General features: G+C 45.0%; 2 protein-coding genes across 2 annotated transcripts in view; one reads left to right on the top strand and one right to left on the bottom strand.

The window, feature by feature from the left end:
- Positions 1–15038: 15038 nt before the first annotated feature.
- PSMA7 (proteasome 20S subunit alpha 7) lies at positions 15039–22898 on the bottom strand. Its single transcript, XM_075011684.1, has 7 exons — positions 22687–22898; positions 20034–20160; positions 18715–18839; positions 17273–17395; positions 16366–16485; positions 15549–15611; positions 15039–15260 (listed from the first exon to the last, which is right to left on the bottom strand). Exons 1-7 carry the CDS (start codon positions 22780–22782, stop codon positions 15168–15170), a joined length of 747 nt encoding a protein of 248 aa, XP_074867785.1. The 5' UTR covers positions 22783–22898; the 3' UTR covers positions 15039–15167.
- Positions 22899–23282: 384 nt separating this feature from the next.
- SS18L1 (SS18L1 subunit of BAF chromatin remodeling complex) overlaps positions 23283–26139 on the top strand; it is a 43753-nt gene continuing 40896 nt past the window's right edge. The window contains exon 1 of the mRNA XM_075011681.1: positions 23283–23575. Coding sequence (XP_074867782.1) covers positions 23507–23575 — 69 coding nt within the window. The 5' untranslated portion in view covers positions 23283–23506. The remainder of the gene's footprint in view (positions 23576–26139) is intronic.

Below are 26139 nucleotides of genomic sequence, written 5' to 3'. Positions count from 1 at the left end.
TGATAAGTCTGTATAAATGGCATGGAATTTCACACCATTTAAGTGCAGTGCTTGACTTGTTCAATTTTCCTACTACATGGTCCATCAGCTTGTCATGATCTGAAAGTCAAGGAGGCTTCTAGTTCTTGCATTTTGAAAGAGGTTCTGCCGTCAAGTTAAAAACTCTCCCCAAACTGTGACTCGACTAACTTGGCTTTCTACAAATAGTCCTTCTCCTTGCTCTCCTTCCCTGAAATATGTGCTGCAGCCTTGCTTGTTGCTGCTCTTTCCGTATTTGTTGGAAGTAGCTGTCTCAGCTGCCTAGTTGCAGCCACCTTTTGATTGCAGTGACATTCATTCCTTCACTTGATGGGCATTGCATCTTGTGTGGGAAGTGCCAAGTCAAGGGAGAGACCAGGAGATGAGTGCAATGCAGGTTTTGGGGACCCAGTGTCCCTGCTTCCTTTGTGGCTTGTTTGCCTGGATGGTCCTTAACTTATAAGAACTCTGAGAAACAGACCTGACTTTCATCTGCAAGAAACTTATAACTGGATTTTTATGTAGGCAGATTATGGTTATTTCCTATCCTACATCTGATCTGGGAGCTACTAAAAAAACTGGGGTTGCAGGAGACCTTGGTTTTATTCTGGCTCTACTACTGGTCTGCTGTGATACTGAATGAGCCACTTGCCCTCTTGCTGCTTCTGGTTTATCCAACCCATCTGTGTAGACAGCCTGTCCTGAAGAGCTAAAATTTTCACAACATGTAGCTACAGTGTTCCTCACACTAAGGCTCTGATCTGAAATGGGGCTTCTAGAATGGTGACCAAAAATAATCTTGGACCATCAAAGATACGACTCTTGATAGAGGAGGAGGCAAGTCCATATTGCAACCAAATTCTCTTCCCTGCTGCGCCCCTGCCCTGCCCAACAGTACTATCACTGCCATCCAGCAGCCCTGGGATTTGGAGAGTTAAGTAGAAGGTACCTCTTCTGATTCTAGAGTATACAAGTGTGGAGTTATTAAGGAAATTAATTCCTCCCAAAACCTCTTACTTCTATTAGCTTTTTTGGTAGTTACTGCTTTTGGATGCTTGTCACAAATTCTCACCTGAAAAAAGGGAATCCTGTTTCTGTCTCTATCCATTTACATGTCTTGTTTGTCAGTCATTTTGCATTGAGGGAGTGCATCAACAGAATTTTTTTTTTTTTTTTTTTTCAACTAGTTTTATCCATGTTAGTCTTCTGCAAAGGATCAAGAGCTTTTTGGAGAAGAGCTGTGTTCTCCGTTGTGGATTTGTCTAATTAGGCTTACCCTACCAAGAAGTAGTTTGAAATCTTGGAGAATGCTTTGTGGTGAATGGGCTATGTAATAGCTCCCATTAAGAGAAATGTTTGTACTACCGAATCAAAACTTTCTTTATCTAAGTAACTTTAAAATTAGGAACAGTGTGTCTTCAACAGCATGAATATGCCTTTCTCACTACTGAACTGTCCCTCTTTAAGACCTGTGTCATCCTGTGATCTAAGCATGACAATTTTAAATATCTGCTATTTTACCAATTTAAAAGCACATAAGAGCAGGATGGTAATTTACAAAATTTACTGAAAGGGATCTTGTTTCTATTTATGAAGTTGATAGAAAGGAAAGTTACTTATCTCTTAACTGGAGGTTTTTTGTGTTTAAACTTCTATGCATGCACCCAATGGAGATGAGAGTGCTTAAACAGCATTGTCTATGGGCCACAGCTGCTCCTTTTATCTTGAGCGTCTTCCCTCTAGGGCATAAGGTAGAATGACCAACAACTACTCAGTTGCTGCATTGCTGTCAAGTTTAGTAACAGCGTGGCAAGGAGGGATGGGAGATGAATGACTATCTGTGGACTTACGGGCCTCAGCTTCATATTTGTGGATGCTGATTATCTGACTTATTTTTTAGATACCAATTTTGTTTCCACATTGCTTTAGGGCTCTAGTCATGGAACAAACCACACATTGCAAAGAACTATACTTCCTAAAGGTAAGTACTTATTTACATACATTCTTCCTCTATGACTCCCAAACCATATCTTGTAGAAAGAGGGAGCTGTAAATCTAATTAAAATTGGTTGTCTGAAGAAGATGGTTGAACTAAAGAGTAAGGGCTAGTTAGAGTATACGTACTACTGCAAGTAGTAGAGGGAGGTCATTCCCCTAAGAAGGCTGCAGAAGTGGTCTGTGCTCTGTTGGAATATGACCAAATGATTTGGGACCTCCAAATTAAGCACCTCATAACACACACCTCTTATGCAGTATGACACCCAGTTAGGTAGTCTTTACTCAATATGTAATGCTTGGATCTCCATAATAGAGAACCTTGGTGATGGCCTGAATGGTTTTGATCTAGTCAAATAAAATTACAGTACTTGGAGGACATCTCAGCATTTAAGGAAGCCTCACTGGATGCAAAAAGCTTTTTTGGGGAAAATGCAGGCAAGTAAACAGACTAAGTGAAAAATCCAGTATTTATTTTAAGAAAGTTAGTCTCTAAGCCACACCTTTTCTCTGAAAAATGGAGGGGCACGGGAGAGGGGTGACATCTGCAATTCAGATCCTGGAACAATTGAACATGTGGAGTAACAAGCATGAGGTTAGTGGTTTAGTTGAAGGTTCCATTAGGCCATATTACAATTCCAAGGTTAAAAAGATGAATAGTTGTAGAGGGGTGGCCCTGTTAGTTTGTATCTTCATCTTTAAACTGCTACATGACTGATAATTTGTTCTGTGAAGATTAAATAAGTTGCCTTATCAAAGGAAATGCTCAAAAATCTCGCACGAACTTGAGAAGGATGACAAAAAGCCTGTTTTAGTCTTTAATTCCTGGATAAAGTTCCAGGTTCACTTGGCTACAGTCCCAGCACAAGTTTACTGATTAAACCGAAGATTTTTTTGAAGGTATTTGGTATGTAAAGAGAAGAGGGTTTTTCTTGTGGAGTGAGACAATGCTGGTAAATCCAGGATGAAAAAGTACTTCATTTTTTCGGTATGACTTGTCCTTGTGAACTACAAGTGCTGAAACAACACATTTTGTATATCAGCAGTTCTCTAAGGCTGCATCTACACTAGAAGCATCTGTCTCTACCAAAGTTGCTGTTGGAAGAGATGTTCCAATGAAACTTTGACGACAGATTGCATCTACACATAAGCAGATCGTCTTCTTCAGAAAGCACTTTGCTCCTCTGTGAGAGAGCTGTATTCTCCAGCGTGGATTTGTCTAATTAGACTTACACTACCAGGAAGAAGTTTGAAATCTTTGACAAAAGGGTCCTTCCGAACATCTACAGTTTTTGTTAACCGTTTTCTGTTAACAAACTACATTTTGTGTGCAGATGCTGTTTTGTCATCAAAACTTTAGATGTAGCCTTTGTCTATTAGCCAGTTTTTGTGCCAGAAGAGCAGAAACCTATCTGAATGATGTTCCATTTTGAGTAATTAAGCCTGCTAGAATAGAGAACAATATTGGTGGTTTCAGTGAGAGATGTCTGATTTTAATCTGAACTAGAAGTGCCTGGACTCATTTGGGGCTATTTAGATGATAGAGGCTGCCTTGTCCTGCTTGAACTTTTTTAACACAGATGGGAATCAAGAAGATGATGAGTAAATATAAACAGATCCTGAATCAAGGAGATTAGGAAGCCCTTTCCTTGAATACCTAGATGTTATCCTCCCTTTGAACAAAACATTTTGTATTTCTTCTGTTCATTTGCAAACAGATCTACTGGGGGGAGCCTGTTGCTCATGGAAAATGGACTTGCCTGAGTCTTTTTTGAGCCATTTAATTCTGAGGAAAAATGCGTAATTGAATGGTCTACTAGTGCTTGTGCCAGATAACCCAGTTTCATAGACTCTGTTCCTTAATGTTAGAGCATTGATCCAGTTCCTCCTTCCTCATCATTTATATAAAACATTGTAGTGATAAGAACTATCTGTATACTTTGATATGAGGTAGAAAGACTGTGCAAACAAGCAGTGTCACTGAGCCCCAGGATGTTTGAGCTGAAACTCTGAGATGACCACTCCCTGTTAAGTTTTTTGAGAGGGGCTCTGCACCCCAGTAATAAGCATCAGTTACTGCTGACTTGGTGGAAAGTATTGGAGAATGGCACCCTCTTGCAGATCTGAGTCTTTTTTTTTTTTTTTTTCTCCCCCCCCCCCCCCCCAGATGAAGTAATGCAAAACTCTTTTTGAGTGATGTATATTCCTGTATCTACCTTGTGACTATCAGGGTGGTAGACCATCTGTGAATACCTGTGAGGACAGTGAAGATGCAGGCTGTTGTATGGCATCTCCAGAGCACATGAAGCCAAGATGCCTAAAAGATGCATGTACTGTAGCTGATGTTCCTGCTAAACAATCCAAGAGCTGATAAATCTGGTCTGTGGCAGTTTTATGCTTGAGCTGCTGTGTGATCAGTTAGAGCCCCAATCAACTTTTGGAATTAAATGATATCTTCACACTGTCTCAGTCTGGTGTACAGTTTCATAGGTAATGAACATTTTATTACCTCTTCAATAGACAATTGGTTGGTGACAAAATAATCAGAAAAAGGTAAATCAGTAGTTTTCTTTTACAGGTGCTACTACAGCAGCCACAGGTTTGAAAATTCTTGGGCCACTGACACCCCCTGAAAGGCAGCATTGTGTGCTGTGCAGTAATGTGTACAGCCTGCTATAAAACAAAATTGTGCAGGCTGGATGGACTGAGTTGTGTGGGAAGAAAGTAACCCTCATTTTTAACTTCAACTAGCAAACAGACATTCAACTCTTTTCAGCCTGCCCCCCTTTTTTTTTGGTGACAAGAAAATATCAAAAATAAAACTCTTCCCTGATATGCGGCTGGTATTTGTTCCATAGCATTAAGAGCCAACAGCTCGAACTTCATTTTGAAAGACTCTTAGGAGAGAGGTCTCTGAAAAGGGATAGTTGAAAGGAAGGTGGAATTGAATATTTTGGAACTGAATAAGGTGGCATTTTTGCATTATTTGATCACTTAGCTCTTCCTAGAGACGCTACTCTACCGTTCCTGGAAATAATGGAGATGGTCTCTGAAAGGGTTAAACATACAATATATGTTGGTAATGTTCTTTCTTCCTCGAGTGTCCCCGGGGGTGCTCCACAATAGGTGTCGGGCTTGCCCCAGCGCCACAGATCGGATCTTTCCAGCAGTTTCTGCTGGACCGCACGTGCGCCGCTCCCTTGCGCGCTCCCAGCCACCTGCGCGATCCGGTCCCGCCAGTTCCTTCTTAACCACCATCAGCTGCAGACAGAATCCGCTCAGGCTGCGGCCAGAGTCAACGTTTTTAGAGTTTCAGAGTTCTTAGTTAGATTGTTTGTTTGTTTCTTTATTGCAAAATATATACGTAGAAAGTTCTTAGTAAAAGAGGAGGAGGAGCGGAGGCAACGGGGGGACGTGAAGGCCAGTAGGCCGCCTGCTGCAGCAGGCTGGGGCCTGTGAGAGGAGAACAGGCACCGAGAAGGTGCTAAGTACCCTATTAACAGCTCAGACTCACCGCAATGTCCTCTGCAGGATTCAAAAAGTGTGAGTCGTGCCCCGAAGCTATGCTGGCCTCTGATGGGCATAACCAATGCATTAGGTGCGTGGGGGAATCGCACGTTACCCAGAAATGCTCCTTTTGTGCAAAGCTCACAGCCAGAGCCAGAAAGGATAGAGAAATGCAGCTGAAAATGCTGCTGTTAAGGCCTTCCAGCCAGACGTGCCGGAGAGGCCTCAATTGGAGGGACCCACAGGCCTTCATAAAAGGAAGGCGGCATCCCTCACCCCCTCAGCGCAGAAACAGAGGAAGCTCTCTCCAGCCCAATCCCTGCCAGCGGCCACAGCGAGCGGGACGGGCTTAGCGCACAGCCCCCAGCTGCAGTTGCAAACAAGCGGCAGTGCACGTGGCAGAGGCTGAGCCTCCGATTACTAAGCAGCTGGCACGCACAGCCTTCAGAGCGGCGGCCAGGCAAGCACCAGAACCAGAGGCACCGCCGCAAGCGGCACAGACCCCCACAGCACCAACGGTGCAGGGCCAACAGGCACGCAGCCTGCAGGCACCGGAGGAGGCCATCCGCGCAGTACCGCAGATAAGCGTGCTGAACACAGCACTGACTGCAGGGCTGAGATCCCCGGCATGGGAAGGGGCGGAGCCAGCCCCGCAGGAGAGGGGAAAGGCAGCAGCAAAAACCCTGCACCGCAGCCCTTCTCTGGGCAGGGCTGCTCTCAACAAGCCCTCCCCTTATGTTGCGAACACCAACCAGGAGACATGGGTCTCCCCCAGCCTACCCAGAGCCTCCTTCTCCGTTCCTCCAACCAGTGTCACCCTGGCTCGGGCCACCCTCGCCCTTTCTGGGATTTGACCCCCTGGAGTACTATCACAAACCCATTTCACCATTGTCTCAGTCATCCAGACGATCTTGCTCTCCCAGACATCGGGGCTATGCACCTCGAGAGTGGTCCAGGTCTCCATCCCAGGAACCGTGCCTGTGCTGCAACAGTCATCCTTATCACGCTGGGCATAGACACCACAGGCATACACCCAGGGGCAGGTCCCCCTCGACCATCCAGTATCCCCGCGGGCACTCACGGATGGGGACGGAAACACAGTTGTCTCAGGGGGAGTTGGTTTTGGAACCCTGAGATTTTTCCCTCACAAACCTCCAGTGAGAGGGTGTACCACCAACAGCAGGACCCTGAGAGTTCGAGGGAGACCTACCCTAGTGGCTTCTCCTTGTCCTCCCCCAACGAGGCTACGGCCCCTGGGGATGTTTGACACCCCCACCCCCGGATGACCTCAAACAGTTTCAGGAGCTGTTTAAAAGGGTGGCTTTCACGCAAGGCATCCAAACTGCAGAGGTGCAGGAAAAGCACCACAAGCTCCTCAAAAACCTGAGGCCTCCGGCCTTGTCCAAAATCGCTATCCCGCTCGACGAAGCAATCATGGAGTCTGCTACCACCATATGGCAGACCCCGGCTTCCACTCCACCTATAAACAAGAGAGCAGATAAGAGATACTTTGTCCCAGCAAAGGGCATGGAGTTCCTGTTTAGTCACCCACAACCAAATTCACTGGTGGTCGAATCGTCTCAGCAGAGATCGAAGATTTCCCAGTACAAAGTGGGGGGAACAGACAGATGCCAAGAAGCTAGAGCTATTCGGCAGAAAGGTATACTCCTCCTCCACCCTGCTGCTAAGAGTGGCAAATTTATGCAGCACATCTAGCGAACCACAATTTCAACAATTACTCCAGGCTTACTTCTCTCACGGATTCACATCCAGAAGATAAGAAGCTGGTGCTGAAGTCCATCGTGCAAGAGGGCTATGCAGCTTCCAGGACGGGAGTCCAGATTGCCCTGGACATAGCAGACACGGCGGCACGCTCAACGGCTACGGCAGTGGTCATGCGCAGGGAATCCTGGCTTCAGACATCGGGTATCCCGAGGGATCTGCAGGCAAAAATTGTCGATCTCCCTTTCGACACACAAGTTGTTTGCAGAGTCAACTGATTCGGTCCTTCATTCCAGTAAAGACTCAAGAGCTACACTCAGAACCCTGGGTATTTATACCCCTCCATACAGAAAGAGAAAAAGTATTACCCTCAACAAAGGCGATACTTGTACCAACCTGAGCGTGCTCAGTACCAATGGGGCTATGACCAAGGGCGGCATCAACAGCAACAACAGTATAGAACTTCTAGGCGACGTTCCCAACAGAGCTGTGCATCCTTGGGGTAGGCCCAAAGGCAACAAGTTTGACGGACAGGTCAAGGGCTGCACTATTACTACCATCGCACAATGTCATCCACAATTAATGTTCCATCATCGCCTCTGACCGTTCCACTCACAGTGGCAAAAGATCACCACAGACAAATGGGTACTGGAGATCATAGCCATGGGTTGCGTGATCCCCTTTCAGTCGCTCCCACCGCCAAGACCTCCGCCCAGGCCTCATCTCAGGGATGCATCCCACGAGGCAAAACTCAAGCACGAGGTGGACCACCTTATGTTTATAGGGGCAGTGGAAAGAGTGCCGGAGCGACTCCAGGGGAAAGGGTTTTATTCATGATACTTCCTCACAGAAGAAAACAGGAGGCTGGAGGCCCATCTTAGATCTTCGAGGCCTCAACCGGTACTTGCGCAAACAACATTTTCGGATGATCACAGTCACATCTGTGCTCATGGCACTGGACGATGGAGATTGGTTTGCAGCCCTCGACTTACAAAATGCATATTTTCATACAACGATCCACCCGGCACACAGACGTTTTCTCCGGTTTATGGTCGGCAAAGAACATTTCCAATACAAGGTTCTGCCGTTTGGCCCCCAGAGTCTTTACCAAGACCCTGGCAGTAGTGTCAGCCTACCTGCACAGACAGGGGGTATTTATATTCCCATATCTGGACAACTGCCTACTGAAAGGGGCCTCGAAGGCAGAGGTACTACGCACGATACGCGTAACAGCAAACACGTTTTATTCGCTGGGCCTGGTCATCAACCTTGCGAAGTCAAAGATCGACCTCACACAAGACATAGAGTTCATAGGGGCACGCATAAACTCTATCACAGCAAGGGTTTATCTAACCGACGCTCGCTTTCGCGCCATCGGCTCCCTGGTGCAAGTCATTACATACAGCCCGACGGTGCCGGTTTTAACATGCTTGCAGCTGCTAGGCCGCATGGCGGCAGCAGCAACATTCGTGGTACAGAACGCCAGATTGCATACGCGCAACCTGCAACATTGGCTGGCGAGCGTCTACAAGCCGGCATCCCACACCGTCCACAGGGTGGTGTCGCCCACGACAGAGGTGCACAGATCCCTACAATGGTGGGTAAGCCCCAAGAACATGCTAACAGGGGTACCCTTTCACCAACCACAAATCTCTATTTTTCTCACCACAGACGCCTCCCACATAAGGTGGGGAGCACACATTGGCGAAGAGGTGATGCAAGGACTGCGTTCCCCTACGGAACAGTCACTGCATATAAATATACTGGAGCTCAGAGCAGTATTCAACGCCTGCAAACGCTTTCGAGACCACATACAAGGCAAAGTAGTCGGGATCAATACAAACAATACCTCCACCATGTTTTATATAAATCGACAAGGAGGAGCTCGATCCCGTGCCTTATGTGCGGAAGCAGTCCGTCTGTGGAACTGGTGCATCGCCAACAATATAACGTTGAAAGCCTCATACTTACCACGCACTCACAATGTGAAGGCAGACCAGCTGAGCAGGCGCTTTGCACTCACACACGAGTGGCAGATCCGCTCCGATCTGCTACGACCTATCTTTCATGCATGGGGGTTTCCCCAGATAGACCTGTTTGCCACTCAACACAACAAGAAGTGCCCCCAGTACTGCTCCAGGGCAGGACTGGGGTGGAGGTCCTTGGGGGACGCATTTGCGATTTCGTGGAAGGGCCCCCAGCTTTACATGGTTTTCCCCCCCACAGTGTTCATCCACAAGGTCTTGCAGAAAGCCAGGAGGGAGAGAGCCCGCATGATCCTAGTAGTCCCAACATGGGATCGACAGCAATGGTTCCCCTTGCTTCTGCGCATGTCGGACCGCCCACCGCTTCCCCTTCCGCTGGCGCCAGACCTGCTCACGCAGGCCCAGGGGTCCATAGTGCACCCACACCCCTGAGGCCTGCACTTACAAGCATGGTTAATCCATGGCTCAGCTCCCTAGAGAGCCCATGTACGGAGGGAGTACAAGAAGTCCTGGAGCGTAGCTGAAGGACCTCCACCAGGAAGACCTACAAGCAGAAATGGACTCGATTCACTGCATGGTGTTCTACCAAGCAATTAGCTCCCCTTGATGTGCCTATACCTGTAATACTAGAATACTTACTGGACCTCGAGAGGAGGGCTCTCCCTATCCTCGTTGAAGGTCCACCTCGCCGCTATATCGGCTTTTCGGCATGAAAAGGAAGGGCCCATGGTGTTTGCCCATCCTATTGTTACCAGGTTCCTGAAGGGGCTGGTAAACCTGTACCCCCCCCTCGGAAACCACCTCCACCATCGTGGAGCTTGGACCTGGTGCTCAGCACGCTAACGGGACCACCGTTTGAACCCTTAGCCACAGTTTCCCTCCGTCTCCTTACGATAAAGACAACCTTCTTGCAATCACGTCAGCTCACAGGGTGAGTGAGCTCGCAGCAGTTATGGCAACGCCGCCTTGCACAGTATCCTCAAAGGAGGCGGTAACCTTACGGCTGCACCCAGCCTTCGTTCCAAAAGTTTCCTCAGAGTTCCACCTTAACGAGCCTATAGTTTTACCCTCGTTTTACCCGAAGCCTCACAGCTCCAGCAAGGAGGCACGCCTGCATCTCCTGGATGTGAGGAGGGCGTTGGCCTTCTACATAGATGGGACTAAGTCCTTCCAGAAAACGGACAGACTCCTAGTCTCTCTCGCTCCCACGTCAAAAGGAGAGGGTCTCTCTTCACAGAGAATCTCTAAGCATATTGTGTCCTGCATAAAGATGTGCTACGAACTTCGGAAAACCCCTTTACTGGCCCCGCCTAGGGCTTACTCCACCAGGGCAGTGGCAGCATCAACTGCCTTTTTCAAGGGCATCATGCTAAAAGACATCTGCAGAGCGGCGACCTGGTCATCCTATGACACCTTCGGTGTAGGGCATAATGCTTGGCGGGTATTCCAAGAGGATACCTGCCTCTCGACAGCAGTCCTTTCAGGGGCAAGCTGCACATAAACCGATTACCCACCTCCTTTCTTGGCTTACTGCTGGCTAGTCACCTATCGTGGAGCACCCATGGGGACACTCGAAGAAAGAGAAGTTACTCACCGTAGTAACGATGGTTCTTCGAGATGTGTCCCCGTGGGTGCTCCACCACCCGCCCATCCTCCCCGCTTCGGATCTCTGTTCATTGTTTTTTCAGGAGCATCTGAGGCGGTCGGTCAAGGAACTGGCAGGGACCAGATCGCGCACGTGGCTGGGAGCATGGAAGGGAGCGGCGTGCGCCAGCGCATGTGCGGTCCGGCAGAAACTGCTGGAAAGATGCGATCTGCGGCGCCGGGGCAAGCCCGACACCTATCGTGGAGCACCCACGGGGACACATCTCAAAGAACCATCGTTACTACAGTGAGTAACTTCTCTGTATATGCCATCAAACCACTGAAAGTGAGCCTTAATAGCATTCCAGGCCAACGTTGATGGTCTCTTTCCTGTGCAAGTTGCTTAGAGAAGTCCAGCCTCCTTGCTTCAAGAGGGTAGAAACAGGCCGTTTCAGTTGATTACATTGAGGTTACTTCTCCATAGAAGAAGCCTAGACATCTAATGCTAATTGCTAGGTCTCAGAATATAACTCTGGAGGGGTAGAGCGGCAACCCACTGAGCCAGAGGTGGGAAGAGCATCTCACTGAACTCTATCACCTGCTCAATGGCTAGAGGAGCCAGACATCTGTATGGAGGTCCTGAGCTAGGAGACCGTGGCATATGTGACCTAAGCTGAAGACTGGCCTGGACCACAAACAGACCTTGGTGCTGAGTAACTGCCATCAGAGGTCCCTCTTGGCTATATCCCTGAGAACTACACTGGCTTCTACAGTGAGGTACACCTGAAGCTGAGGGAGTGTGGAAATAGTCCAGGAATACTTGGCTTGGTTCTTATGGAACCAGTGCCTGTGTGGGTGTCAGTGCATTGGGGCCTGAATTCCTGCTACCCAACTGCAGACAGATCCACTGTTAAGGTGCTGGGATGCAGTGGAGTGGGTGGGCAGAAGAAACATGGGTGTATGGGAAGTGTTTGTGCATTTTCCCCCACTCACTGTCAGAACTACTCTGCTTCAGTGAAGGCAGGGGGTCGTCCTGCCTCTCCTCTGAGTGGCTTGGCTGAGAGCAGTGTGTTTCCACGCTCATGCAGCTCTAGGGAGAGGTGAGAGGGCCTGTAGCTGCACTCCTTGCAAGTAGTGCAGTACTTCTGCAGCAAGAAGTGTGTGAGGGGACATGAAGGGGAGGAGCATGGACTGAGCATGGGTGGGCAGGGGCATGTGGAATCCCCATGAGTCACCCCGTGGGTGGGTGTGCATTCCTGCCATCCCAATCTGTGCATGGGTAGGAAGCAGCTCCCTGTGGTGCTGCTGCTATTCCCCAGCCAGGAAATGGGGAGGAGGAAGCAGCAACGGTGACTGGGGGCTTTATCCTTTTATCCTGAGGGAGTGGAGAGGTATTTTATTCCTGATATGGTTTAAAACAAAAAAGCAGTGTCTTTAAAGACTAACAAAATAATTTATTAGGTGAGCTTTTGTGGGACACACCCACTTCTTCAGACCAGAATCTGTTCTGGTATGGCTATGGTCTGAAGAAGTGGGTCTGTTCCATGAAAGCTCACCTAATAAATTATTTTGTTAGTCTTTAAAGTGCTACTTGACTGCTTTTTTGTGTTGATAGTATATAGACTAGCACAGCTCCTTCTGTTACTATATAATATGGTTTGTATTTAAATATGCAACCTGTCCACTTGTGCAGGAAATACAGCAATCACTGCTACTCTGCAAAGGATTTTTCCTTTGCAAGGAGACGTTGGTATAGACAGATGTGTTAAGACCAAACTTTTTTTAATGGCCTTAAAAATATCAATTTCAAGCTTGGTCTGTTCTGGTTTTCTGAACAAGCATGGGAAACTCTTAAACCACGTTTTGTGACCAGTGAAGGCTGGTTCACATACAAACATGCAGATTTAACATCAATTAGCTAACCTGACGGGCCCCTTAAGGCTGAAGTACGCAGAACTGGATCTACATCAAAGTAATCATCTGTTTCAGGAAGCTGAAGTGAGTAGTAAACCATCCTTACAATCAATCGCCTTTTTTACCGCAAGATGAATGCAAGGCTGTGTGCAGACACACAAATAGCACCTTAATAGGTTTCAAGTCGCACACTATTTGGGTGGAATGATGTTTGATTTGTCAACCTTGATTACTATTTTTGGTTCTCTGTGCCTTAAATATTGAGTCTGTTTTGATATGGCCATGGTCTGAAGAAGTGGGTCTGTCCCACAAAAGCTCATCACCTAATAAATTGTTAGTCTGTAAAGTGCTACTGGACTGCTTTTTTGTTTTGACAGTACATAGTCTAGTACATCTTTCTCTTATTTGGGTGGAAGTTTGTAGACTGCCCTCAATACTAATTGAATGATAAGGGTGTTCTCAATGCAAGTTTTCTTTATCTGATATATGAGACGTGGGATAGGATTCTCTCTACATGTGCTATTGCCTTTGTGTTGCTGGACCTTCAAAGGGAATGGAGCTTGGCACAGCAGGCAGTGGTGGTGATTTCCTCCACCTACAAAGATAGGATTGATACCAAGCTGTGCTTGCAGTGTCTTACACCAGGAATATCCAGCTGCTACATAACTTGAGGGCTGAAAGAAAAGCTTTCTTAAGTACATTTTAGGTCCTCTTGGTACATCGGAGTACAAAAAACAGAGAAGCAGCATTTCCCATTCCCTTAGCAAATGGTTAAAGGGGTTCCATTAAAGCTTACATTCATTCTTTACTCCTCCAGGGAGAGCGCAGAGGGCATTGCAAGCTCTGGTAATAGCTTTAAGATAAGCTGCACTTCATGATAATGTAAAATACAGTTCTGTAGTCCCTGTACTGCCATTTTTGAAGCTGCTCTTTCTGTCTTGCTCTTCCTTTCTCCAAAGTGATATTACAACCCACAGCATTGAGAGAGGTTGTATTTTCCAGTTATTAAGTAAATGTTTCTCATTCAGAACTATTCTTTTGTAATTTGCTGTCCGTCACAACACTGGTGACAGTAGTACTGTCATGCATGCTGAGTTTTCATACAAATATGACCTAAGACAGAATTGAAAGGGGTTTGATAGCTGATCTTTCAAAAATTAGTGATTTGTATAAATAGGAAATATAGCTGGTCATCTTGAAATAAAACCCTTATTTGTTAAAGATCCAGCTGCATGTACTTACTAACTCATCTGGGCACCTGGGCCAAGGGCTCTAGACTTTAGAGTTTGATTCCATGGCTACATCAGGAACTTAAGCTGATAGACCCTCTAGTAGCTAAGTAACTTTTTTGTAAATCATAGCATGCTTTTGATGAGTAGTGCCTGTGTAAATAGAAACTTCATGTTTAGACTTTCTAAAAATGCAGCTTCCTAAAAGACAGAAGATAATACTGAGTGGAGCTTCTACAAGCAGGGAAAAGACTATGTTGAACAGACCCTATGAATGCTACAAGAGGGAGCATAATCAGCAGAGCCATGGCATCTACTACTGAAGTTACATGTGGCTGCTTGGCTAGTTGAGTGTGGCTAATGAGCTTGAACAAGAAATGTCTTCAGAATAACATAGCTAGTTTGCTATAGCTGCAGAACTGATTTAACTCTGACCCTAAAGAATACTCTCAGCTCCCTTCCACCAGGAGCAACTAGTCTAAAGTCACTAAGCATCAATCTCTGGCAAAATGAGCTAGTTCAATGTTTATTGCAACATGTGCAAAAAACTCTTGTAGTTTATTTTAAATACAGGCAGGGGACTGGTAGATTAGGCCCTTTGGTGCCTGTTACACCTGTGGGCATCATTTATTTCAAGTCATGTTCAGATAAACTTTTTGCATTTTAAAAACAAGTGCCAAATCCACCACATACAAGAGCATGTAACATGCTATTGTGTTTTCACAACACTGAAGTAGCAGCAGAGCAGGCACTGCAACCCCACAGCTGGATCTGTTGCTCCTAGCCCTAATTTGTGCTTATCACAGAAATGACTGTCACATGACTTCTAGATTACCAGTTAGGAGGAACCTTTGTAAAATAGAAGTACTGTCAAATGAGAGAAAACTAGTTGGAATCATACACTTTTATAATTATGCTAGATCTATCCAGTGAGCTGTAGCCACTGAACAAGGAGAGCAGTAGCAAGGTTCAAGAGATTTATAAATAAGTAAGGGGTAAAGATACTGTGATTACTCTGGCTCTTCTGTAACCAGATGTATGAATCTAGTTTAAAATCCAAGGAACAAACATTTAAAATAAAAAGTTTAAAAAAATCAATAGGTTTATTGTAGGTCTCAGAGGGACACAGTATGAATGAATGGAATGCCTACATATCTATACAGAATAACCCATGATTGAATTAAAAACAAGCAGCTACGCAATTGGATTTTATTCATGATGTTTTCTTCTGTTTTTTCTTTTCGTTTTCCTCTTTTTCTTTTTCAATTTCAGCAACATACTTCTCAATTTCTTCAGGACTTAAAATCTGTAAGAAAAGAGAAAAAAAATAAGTGAACCTTAAGATACCAACAGAGGATTCATTCAAATGTGAAATCTACTTTTGAATAGAAAATTGAGTCTACTTGGATAGGGCAAGTGTATCTGCCTGCAACGGAGGGGGGGAGGGGTTTTTTTTTTTTTTGCTTTACTTAGAAATCATTTTGCATTTGCCCTGAAGGTAAAGCTGCTGAACAAGTCAATGGAAGTCATACATGAAGAAAAGTAGAGAATATTCAGGAGTAGCAATGGTGAACAATACTGCTAAAACAGTTACCTTGAGTGGCTGATCTCGTCTCATAACGGCCAGCTCAATGTTCTTCCCACCTGATTGTACAACCTGAAGTAGTCAAAAAAGATGAGAGGCTTGGAATAGGATTCCTTATGCTATAGCTCAATTCTGCTTAAATCTCTCACTCACTGATGGGAACGTTTTCTTTCCCTTCACCAAAGCTGCATATTTCATTACAACTATTAGCATGGTAAAATAACCCTCTTCACTCAAATGAACTGTACTTCAACTCAGCACATTCAAGAGTGGGGATGTTAAAGTTTAACTGGTTAAGCAGTATGGGCTGGAGCAGGCCCAACCCCAGCAAGGGGTTGGCTTCAGCCCCCCAAAGGCCATCATGGGTGGGAGTGCTCCACCTGGGCCATAGTAGCCCTGGGGAGAAAACACCTGCACAGCTTACAAAGGCATACATAGCTCTCCCCACCTGTTCCCAATGGCCATGATTCCTGACAACAGGAGAAGCAGTGAACAGCCTCCAAGCCAGCCCTTCCATGTGTTGCCACTCCAGCTAGGGTGAGCAGCAGCACACAGCCCACTTCTTCCTCCTTGCCTGGCAAAGCCTCTGGGCCAGATCCAGTCCTGACTTACCTGGATCCGGCTCAGGGCTCCCCCGCTTGGTAGCAGGGAGGGCTCTATAGAGCTGGAGGGCAAAGTGACCTTCATGCCTCATGGTCTGGGTCAAACGCCCAGGTCATAGGTTCCTCACCCCTGCTCTAGACGGTATGGATGATTTAGGGTGAATGAACAGGAAAGACCTGAGAATAATACACTAAACATTTTCAGCAGGCTGAGACACACTTACTTCAAGAAGAGCCTTGATGACAAGTTTAATGGTCAGATCATCTGTTTCGATGGCTTCATCAGTATAGTTTTTCTCCAGGAATTCACGTACAGACTTGGCTCCTCTCCCAATGGCATTAGCCTGCAATAATTGCAGGGAAGAGTAGGTGTAAGTTTTTGGGGGTTCAATACTTTTCAAAGAACTCTAAATTGAGACAGTAAAAACAAAATGATGCAAATTCCCAGCAAACCAGATACCCTGTTGTACATATTATGAATAACCATTCAGAAAATTCAGCATCCTGCTTAATAGTATCATTGCTACTCACCCATGTTAAGAAGTTAATGATGCTAAGAACACTATAAAAGTGTTGGAAGATACTTAACAGAAATAAAAGCATGAGCATGTTTTCAGGAGGGTTAGGGAAGGTTTCCACAGTAAAGTTTTATTCTCTGGCCTGCTAGCTGTACTAAATACTGGTTGTTTCTTCCAATTCAACTTTTAGAGGAAAAATATGAAAAAGTAAGTGTTACATATTAAAATTATTACAAACACAATATGAAGCTCATACTAAGTTTTGCTAATGTGCTTTTTTTGCTGAGATTTTCAGGCAGAAGCTAAAAATCTTACAATTCATATAGTATCGATTTGGGTATTCAACCTTTTGCCTTGACTACATCTTCATAAACATAATGAGCATCTTTCCCATTTACAGTTGGGACACAACAGCCACAATAGTTGTTGCTCTCTCAGAATGTTTTTGCAGCTGGCAAACTAGCGTCAGGCTAACAGACAGCTCTCTTCCACTGACTCTCAGATCATATAGTGTGTAACAACCACCAAGTCCATCTCCCAGAAAAAATTGATTTCCCCATAGCTGCTGAATGATATTTCACTTAATCTCAGCAAGCAGGCAGAGTCAACTCACCTTCCAAGCATGGTAAGTGCCAGAAGGGTCAGTCTGATAGAGTCTGGGAGTTCCATCAAAGTCAAATCCCACAATAAGGGCAGATATCCCAAAAGGTCTGCGGCCATTACTTTGAGTATACCGCTGAGAAACAAGACAGCTTATGTCAGAAACTTCTGTACAAGCATATGATTTCTGAAGTAGCAGTTGTGCAACAGTGGCAATATAGAAAGTTTATCCTAGGTATTTCCCATATCATTTGTTACTGGGTGGTTCTCTCCCCTCGTGGTTCCAAGACAGGATTTCTTGAACTGTAGGCCACCCATTAACCAAAGCATATAAAAGGATGTTTCCAAAAATAGCTTTTCTTAGCTACTTCTGAATTAATTACTACCACCTTAAAAATTTTAAACAACTGTTAAGATATTCAGACATATCTAGGGAATTAACTTGTGTAAATTGATTAGCAGTAGTGATGATCATAGAGACCTAATAAAAAAAAAAAAACCTTCACCAATCTATATTGACAGAAAGGCTCAGAAAACTCCTTAAACTCCCTCAAAGTCCAGTAAATGCTAAGATCCCAAATTTCTGAGACTTGAGATACTTTGTGAAAAGAAACAAGCTGTTCAACAGCTGGTGGTGCTTCATAATGCTAAAGAGTACGCACATCCCATTTACATCTGTGCAGAGGCCCACTCCTGCATTTTTTGCCAATTATTTTGGCAGCAATTTCAGACAGAAAATACAGAATTAGACACATTGTTTGTGAAACAAGTTTTTAAAAGATTTGGGTTTCCTGTCAGAATAAAAATAGTTATATGAAAGATTATTCCCTTGCAGTAAAATAAGTCTGCAATAAGCTTTCATGAGTAAATAGCTTACACTATAGATTGACAATGCATAAATTGGACTCTAATTAGTGGAGATAATTGAGTGTAATGTAGAAGGAAGATATTACATAAAAATGCACCATGGAATGTACTTATCTGTCCACTAATACTATATTTAATTTTAAATAAAAGTTCCTAATATATTTTATAAAAATATCTTTATTAGGTCTCATTACCATGTTCTTCTAGTAAATCTTTGGCAAGCAAGAAAAAACTATCCGCGTGAATTAATGTTTGCAGATCAGCACACTTCTGCTATTAATACAAGATAAGTGCCATAATGCTATCCCAGTAAGTTAACTCTTTAAATTTCCCTGTCTTTGGGAGAAACTGATGACGTACCTCATTGCTCCCCTTCGTTACCCATCTTCTTTGTTGGATATTGCTGCTGTAGCATCAGACAAAGGAGAGCTGGGTAAGCTCTGTTACCCAGGCTTTTTCATTAGTGTAAAAGCAGAAGGCAACCCAAACTTAGGTTTTAGTTGTCTGATTCTCAGGCAACACATTTTTATATATATGTAGAAAAAAACCAATGAATGGAGAAAGACAACTCTGTGCTATGTAGTTTACCTGTTTCAGGCTAGCGATGTAACGTGTGATGTACTCCACGGTGACTGGATCCTCTACAGTAAGTCTATGGCTTTGACACTCCACACGGGCCCTATTAATAACTATTCTGGCATCAGCTGTGAGCCCTGAAACAATATAGTTCATTATGTCCTCAAATGTGCACTTAGCACCAGACAGACAATCCCTGCCTAAAAGAACTCACAATCTAAATAAGACAAGAGCGATGGGTAATAAAAAGGGGATGTGTCATGAAGAGAGTTTTAGGTTTTATCTTTCACATGTTCATGAACTGAAAAGATGCTCAAACATGTGTCCAAAACATCTGTTAGCAAAGTGACAGTAGCCCAGCTAATAACAGTATAGCAAAATATCTGTCCTCAAAGATTTCTACTGTATTGCTTATATTGTGTACTTCCTCGTAAAGAAGTGACAGATCCAAATGAATTTGTTCGTTCTCCTGGTGAGAGGTAAAGTTTGATGCTACTGTTGCCATAATAAGTACAAAGGATTAGGAACAGCAAAAGTTAGCTTGCAAGAATGACAGATGTGTCTGAATCTAAAGAAGAATACTGTGGTCCACTGATTTGGATATCTGTGCAAAGAAAAATCATTTACAACTGTACAGCACTTAAGAATTATGTTACTAACACTGAAAGTGAAAGCATTTTGGATTTATCATTACATTAGTTGTTTCTTTTTCCTAACTCCCTTCGTTTGGACAATGAAAGTCAGTCAAGTCACTTTCAAGTTCTTTGTGCTGCAACATTTGTGCTCCAATCATTGTAGCCAGAATAATTCTTTTTAAATGTAATTTTTTCTTTCTATCTTAGTTTTATAAAGAGCTTGTATAAGTTAGTCCTGGGGTCAGATTCAAATGGGGAGAGTTTCTTTAGTTCAGCCTGTTAACATACATTGCCCATTTTATGGATAACAAGATTGTTTTACTTGCATTTCCATTTATTCCCCTCCCCTCAGTCACAATGCAACCTCTGCCACAACTAGGATGAAAACACACCAAATCCCAGGTTCCAGCCTCACATTTATTCTATTGCATCATACAAGCTCCTAACGTAAAGACATTTTCCTCATTAAATTGCTGGTTCTGCAGAATATCCTTTTAGGCATTGTAATCTAAAGGAATCAGAAAACACCAAAATATAATAATCCATCTTCTTTCCACCACCAGTTGTTCAAAAGAATTTGATTTTCATCATTCATAAATTCTATGCAGCACAGCAATGTTCCAGTAATGACCCCTTAATTCTGAAGTCTGTTTCCAGCTTAACACAATGAACATTTAACAGTCAGACAGTGCATACCTGCAAAAGCCATGCAGACATTGTCATCAAGGGCACAGATCTTCCTCACAGTTCTTTCATCCTGAAGTTTTGCCACAGATTTCTTTTCCACACCAAGAACAACAATCTCTTTTCCTCGTACACCAACCTTAAATGCATTCAAAACCAACGACCGTTAACATATGACCAACAGGCCTATAATAGGTATAGACTTTTCTTAAAAAAAAAAAAAAAAAAATTCATATGAAGCTTCGAATGTTTTACTTCAGTATGGACTCTGCTGCCAAAAAACTGATTTAAAACAGGAGAAAGTGGTCCATTTTATCAGCAACTGAAGGGCTTTATCATGAACATGCCACAAAATAATTCCCACAAGCATACATTAGTGCTTGTAGTGTAGTTGTGCTTTATGTTTAGCCTATGTCTGCACTAGCCCGGAAGATAGACCTGCTCAGGGGTCAGTCCTCTGGTGTTCGATTTAGTGCATCTGGTAGGAACACGAAAAATCAATCTCTCCGGTCACAATCCCTGTACACCTCACAAGAAGTGAGCAGGAAGGGAAGTTAATGGAAGAATCTCTCCTGTCGACCTTTAGTAAGGATGGCCAGACAAACAGGGTGCAGATGTTATCAATTCTAGCTACACAATTGCCATAGCTGAAACTGCGTATCTACAGTTAATCTTCTTGCCTAGGGTAGACATAGCCTTAAATCCAAACTGAATTAAGAATGCTGTTGTTACCACAGTTGACTACTTATTATGGTGGTAAATCAGGGCCAACTCAGATTGTTGCATAATCCACAGTCCTAAACATAAACACAGCCCATCCATTCACTGCTTTCTCTGTATACCAACTCTCAGATCATCCTATGCACACCTTGACTGGAAAATTTGGTTCTTTCTTCACAATTTGATTTATGATGTTCCCATACCTGTTTCAACTTTGCCTTATTACAGATTATCACATAATGAAAGCTACAACCAACCTTTCACTTGACATATCCCCATTCTCATTACTTTCTAAAAGTCTGTTTGGACTTGAAGTTTGTTACGGTCATGCCAAATGCAAATATTTTAGAAGAAGATTAAATTCTTCCAGCTGTTTGCATACTGAGGAGTTAAAAAGAGATATACAGGTTGCACCTCCGTTGTCCAGCACCCTTGGGACCTGACTGGTTCCAAATGAGGAGATTTGCCAGAGAAGGGGCAGTCAGGCCTCAGGCTGCCTGGAGGGCAGAGGGTAGGAGGGCATATGGCTGCAGTCTGAGCTCTCTGTCCCAGCTAGCTTGCTGCCACTAGGCTGCTGGGGTGCGCTGGCCAGAGTCCCTGCAGCTGCGAGACTGCTGTGCTCCACCTAACCCCAGCTGGGCACCCTGTGCCAGCGGGCTGCCAGTGGGGCTCCTTTCCACAGCTGGGTCCCCACTCCTCCTGTGGGTCTCCCCTCAGTGCCAGCCAGGCTCCCTGTGGCTGTAGGGTTGCCAGTGGGGCTCCCCCTCTGCCCTGGCTCCCAGTGCCTCAGGGATGTCCACAGCCCTGACCAGCTCCTTGCACTGCTGAGCTCCCCATGCTGGCAGGGCTGCCCCAACAGGGGTCCCTGCAGCTGCAGAGCTTTGTGCCACAACTCAACTCCCCACTGCAGGGCTCCTGGCAAGCTCCTGACTGGGGCTGTGCTACCCACAGTTGGGCTCCCTGACCTAGCTCCTGCTCCAGGGCTGCTCCTGGGGCTCCCCAGAACAGACTACCAGTGGGGTTCCATGCCACCAGCAGGGCTCTGCTGCACCCTGCACAGCTAGAGCTCTCTGGTCCACTGTCCTGCCAGACAATCCATGTTGCTGGATGACAAAGTACCCAAAGAGAATTTCAACCTGAATTGTTTTTTGCTGAACAATGACCCACGCAGTTGGAAAAGCTATTTTAAATAATTAAAAATTTCTGCACACCCCGTGGCACATTCTACACCTGAGTCACTGTTACCCTGCACTTTATAAGTGGTAAATAGCTATACAAGGTTCACTGTTCTGGTGAATTACTTTTTCCCCTACTGCTGTCACCCTGAAAAATTTCATACACGTCTTTTTCCCCCCACATATAACGGTCAATCTTGCAGAAAAAAACCGTGGGGGGCCAAAAAGGCAATGCAGGAACTGTCAGACCTCTTTGCTCCACATACCATTTGCCTCAGTGACTTATTATGATCTACTGGGTTGGGGCTCAAGTTTATTATAATATTACTCCCAGATATTCGCCACTCCTCCTCCAACGGGAGGTAGGGAGCACCGAGGCTCAAAGGCCCGACCGTAGCTGCTTATCCAGTTCCCAACTGTGCCAGTGTCCCGGGAAAGGCGTTACCGTGAAAGGTCCTTCCAAGACAAGGGGCTCAGCTCTGGCTCGTTGGAGCATCTTGTCATACACTGCCTGGGGTTCAACCCCTGCCCGATGCCCTCACTCTCCCTAGCCCCTCCCCCCACCGACACCCCCCACACTTCGCTCCCGACCCCCCACCTCTCCACAGGCCCCTCCCCCCACTTCTCCACAGATCTCTCCACCACAGCCCCCAGCTACCCCGGCCCTTCCACTGGTTTCCCCGCCCGTCCACCCGCCCGCTGGACCCAGAAGCGGCGGCCATTCCCGCCGGCGGCGAGGCGCGGCCCGCTCCCGGCCCTCACTCACTCACCGCGGTGGAGCCCTTCTTCACCGCCTCCTGCGCGTATTCCACCTGGAAGAGGTGGCCGTCCGGCGAGAAGACGGTGATAGCCCGGTCGTAGCTCATGGCTCCGCCGCGTTCTCAGGGCCTCGCGAGCCGCACGCACCGGAACCCACAAGTTCCCTCAAAAGAGCACACTCATGCCTCCGCCCTGCGCCTGGCGCCGCTTCCGGAGCCGCGCCATTCACAACGTACGCCGAAGGCGGCCCTTACGCCAAATGAGTAGGAGGATCTGCATCCTGACGTACGCCTGTGGGAGGAAGATCCCAGTTCGATCCGGCGTGCCAGGCATCGGACCTGCACCTTTCGCGTACCTGCCTGCCTCCCCTACGCATTTGACGTAGGCACTTGGCTTGTCGGTTTTCCGCGGCGAGCTTGGCGTACCCAGCTTCTTTTCCTACGCACTTGACGCACTGGGCCGCTCTTGGCAAAGGCAGAAACATGCTGTTCGCCTGCGACAGGAAACCCAGCAGCAGGGATGCACCATGTGCAGATCAAAGGGGAGGTGGGAAAGGAGGGGGGACAGCTCGGTTGACTTTACCCCTCCTTCGCAAATCTCAGCAGCTGGTCCCCAGCTTGCGTTGGGATCGGAGGCATCAGGGCAAGGGTGGTGCATGCAGGCTCTTGGTGCAGTGCCCCTGACTCACTGCAGGGCACAGATTGTACCATCTGCGCTGCCTCCCCTCCCCATGCACTGCGGAGAATCTTTGCACAGCAATAGCAGCCAGATAATAACAATATTATTAGAGCCTAGGAGCAATATATTATAGACACCTTAAAAAAACCCAGCATGTCGGTTGCCTTTGCTTCTGCTCGCCCGAGAGGCAAAGGGGAGGTCACGCAGCAAACTATCCAGAAGGTAAAAAAGCATGCTTTTGTACAGACAAGAAATGTTATTTATATATTCCCTCTTTCGTGCTGTGGTTGGGGAAGGAGGCTTAATTCTAAAGTGCTCATGAAAACTAGTGAATTTACAAGGGTTGGGAAGATGGACAGCTGGAGGGGGGTGGCGGAGGAGGAGGTGGAACAAAGCAAAGGTGTTCAGATCGCTGCAAAGAGAGAGGGGGAGCGAAGGAAAGCAGCCAGAGAAGGATCTGCAGACTGAAAATTAATGCTTGCAAAGAAAAAATGCCAGGATACATTACAAAATTGTGAGCAGTGTTCTGCACATTTTGGACAACATGTCAGCTCTTAACAAAAAATAATTGTCTTTGTAAATTGACAAGATTTTTTTCTTTTTTAGTTGGTTGTAGGATTTAAATTCTTTAAAATATGGAGGTAGATACTTAAGTGTGGCAATAAAAAGTGCATCCACCAAAGGTTTTTGTTTTTGTTTTTTAAATAGCAATTGTAGTTATTCACATATAATGTTTAGCAGGCAATGGTTTTAAAGAATTTTCTCTATAGACTCAGCCTAGGTTTTGCCTGAGGGCTAAATCTGAGGGTACTGAGTTCAGAAGTTATGATAGCTATTTGTGAGAAAATAAGAAAAGGGTGAGAAGATATATACTTGCCCTCCTCCTCCCCTGCCATCCTTCTAGGGTGAGATGCATATGAGATAACTCTAAATAATGGAAGAGGTGTGGAGATGTCAGAAAGGAACAAGTCCGTGTCCTTGATATGTTTTACTTAAATGGTATCTGTAATTTCTAGTTCCACTGTGTATTTTAGGTCATGCTTTGCTCTGCTTTAGAAATTCTGGCTATTCAGGAGTTTGTTTAGTAAGTGGAACTAAGGAATACTGGTCTGATGTGGCCCATTTGTAAATCATAATGGCGAACACATACAGACACAAAAGATGTCAGTGGTAAGAGAGCAGTCAGTTGCTCATCAGCATTTTTTCCAGAGCCAAGCCATCATCTATTACCATTATTGTGATTTATATGGGAATTTATCTCAATAGAAGGTATGATCAAAGTGCAGAAGAATTAAGGCAGGACATACAACCTGGAAGAGACATAAAGGCCTGTTGTACATCTGTAAATACCAGAAGAATCAATCTGAAATTCATTCCCTTGTGTCTTGGTCTTGCAGCACATGTGGTATTGCAATCAAATCCACTTACTTTCAAATGCTGAAATCATTAGGTATCTGTGGTTAAGGATGGAATTTCATCCATAACTTTGGATGTTGTGTATTTAAGATAGATTGTCACAATTTATTTAATGTAGTCCTTTAAAATTACTTGTGATTAATTTCCATTAAAAAGGACAGTCAAAGAATTTTCATAATTGTCTCAATTTTCAAAGCATAAATATTTTCTTTCTCTTGGTGGTCACTCAATAACAATAAGACATCTCCATATCGCCCTCCTATTTGTGAGTTCATTGATGGCTGATCAGCCTGATTCTGAAGCCACAGGTCTTATCGCAAAAGGGACAGGTGTTCGTAGCTGTTGGAGGGTATGGGGCGCTTTTTGCCACTCTTTTCCTTCTTCTCTGCCTTTCCTTGTCTGCACTGCAGCAGGACCTCTCAAATTGGTCCTCCGCTTCATGGATTACTGCTCACCACTGGGAATGGGCCTGGGCAAGAATCTCAAAGCATTAGTATCTTCCAGTTCGATGAGATAGGTATATCTCCATATATTATTACTTGTATGCTTAAATACATAAGCAACTAATTTCAACTTACACATTGCTCACTCAATTTCAAAGGCTCCTCAAAGCCTTTAGTATTCCAGTACTACATTACTTCCACAAAACTTTCCTTGAAGAAGAAATTGAGAGCTTTTGAACCACTAGGACTGCAGAATTGGCAACTGTGTACTTAACATTAGCTCATGAGCAGGGCTGGATGTTGACCCTATTTGTACTCACATGAAACTCCGATCAGAATGTAGTGCTTTCTTAACATAGGATACCAGAACTATTCCCTTTCCTTTTTGCAATGAGGAAAGTGGATTTCAATTGATCATCCCATCCAAAAAGCCCTTCACTTAATGCAACAACCATCTGTAATACCATCAGCATGCCAGTACTGGGTATGAATACACATCCAGAGGTGAGATTTAATCTCTAAGTCTGCTTTCCTAGGTGTGCGTTTGCTATAAACTGAGACATGTATTAGTGAAACTTTAAAAGATTTGTAGTGTCCTATAAGGTAATTAAGTTTTTCACCATCATTACCCTCTGAATTTTGCTCTGCTGAACTCTGCTTTCTATTTGCCACCAATTCTTCACTGGGAATTTCTATTGGCATCATGAATGCAGAATATGAAACAATGGGACAGGACTATTTTGCTCTGAGAGATTCTGTGCCAAATCTGGGTTCCTGTATGTGCATAAATACATACTAGAAAACATAAAGGAGAAATATGGATCATGTCTGCCATGACTCTGATTCCCCCCATAACCTTCCAGGAGGTAGATACCCTGCCATTCCTTATACCCTTCATGACAGGCATCTCAGAGGCTTGTGAACCCT

This window comes from Carettochelys insculpta, chromosome 17, assembly GCF_033958435.1.
Source record: "Carettochelys insculpta isolate YL-2023 chromosome 17, ASM3395843v1, whole genome shotgun sequence".
NCBI lineage: Eukaryota > Metazoa > Chordata > Testudines > Carettochelyidae > Carettochelys > Carettochelys insculpta.
This window is presented reverse-complemented; position numbering and strand designations above follow the sequence as displayed.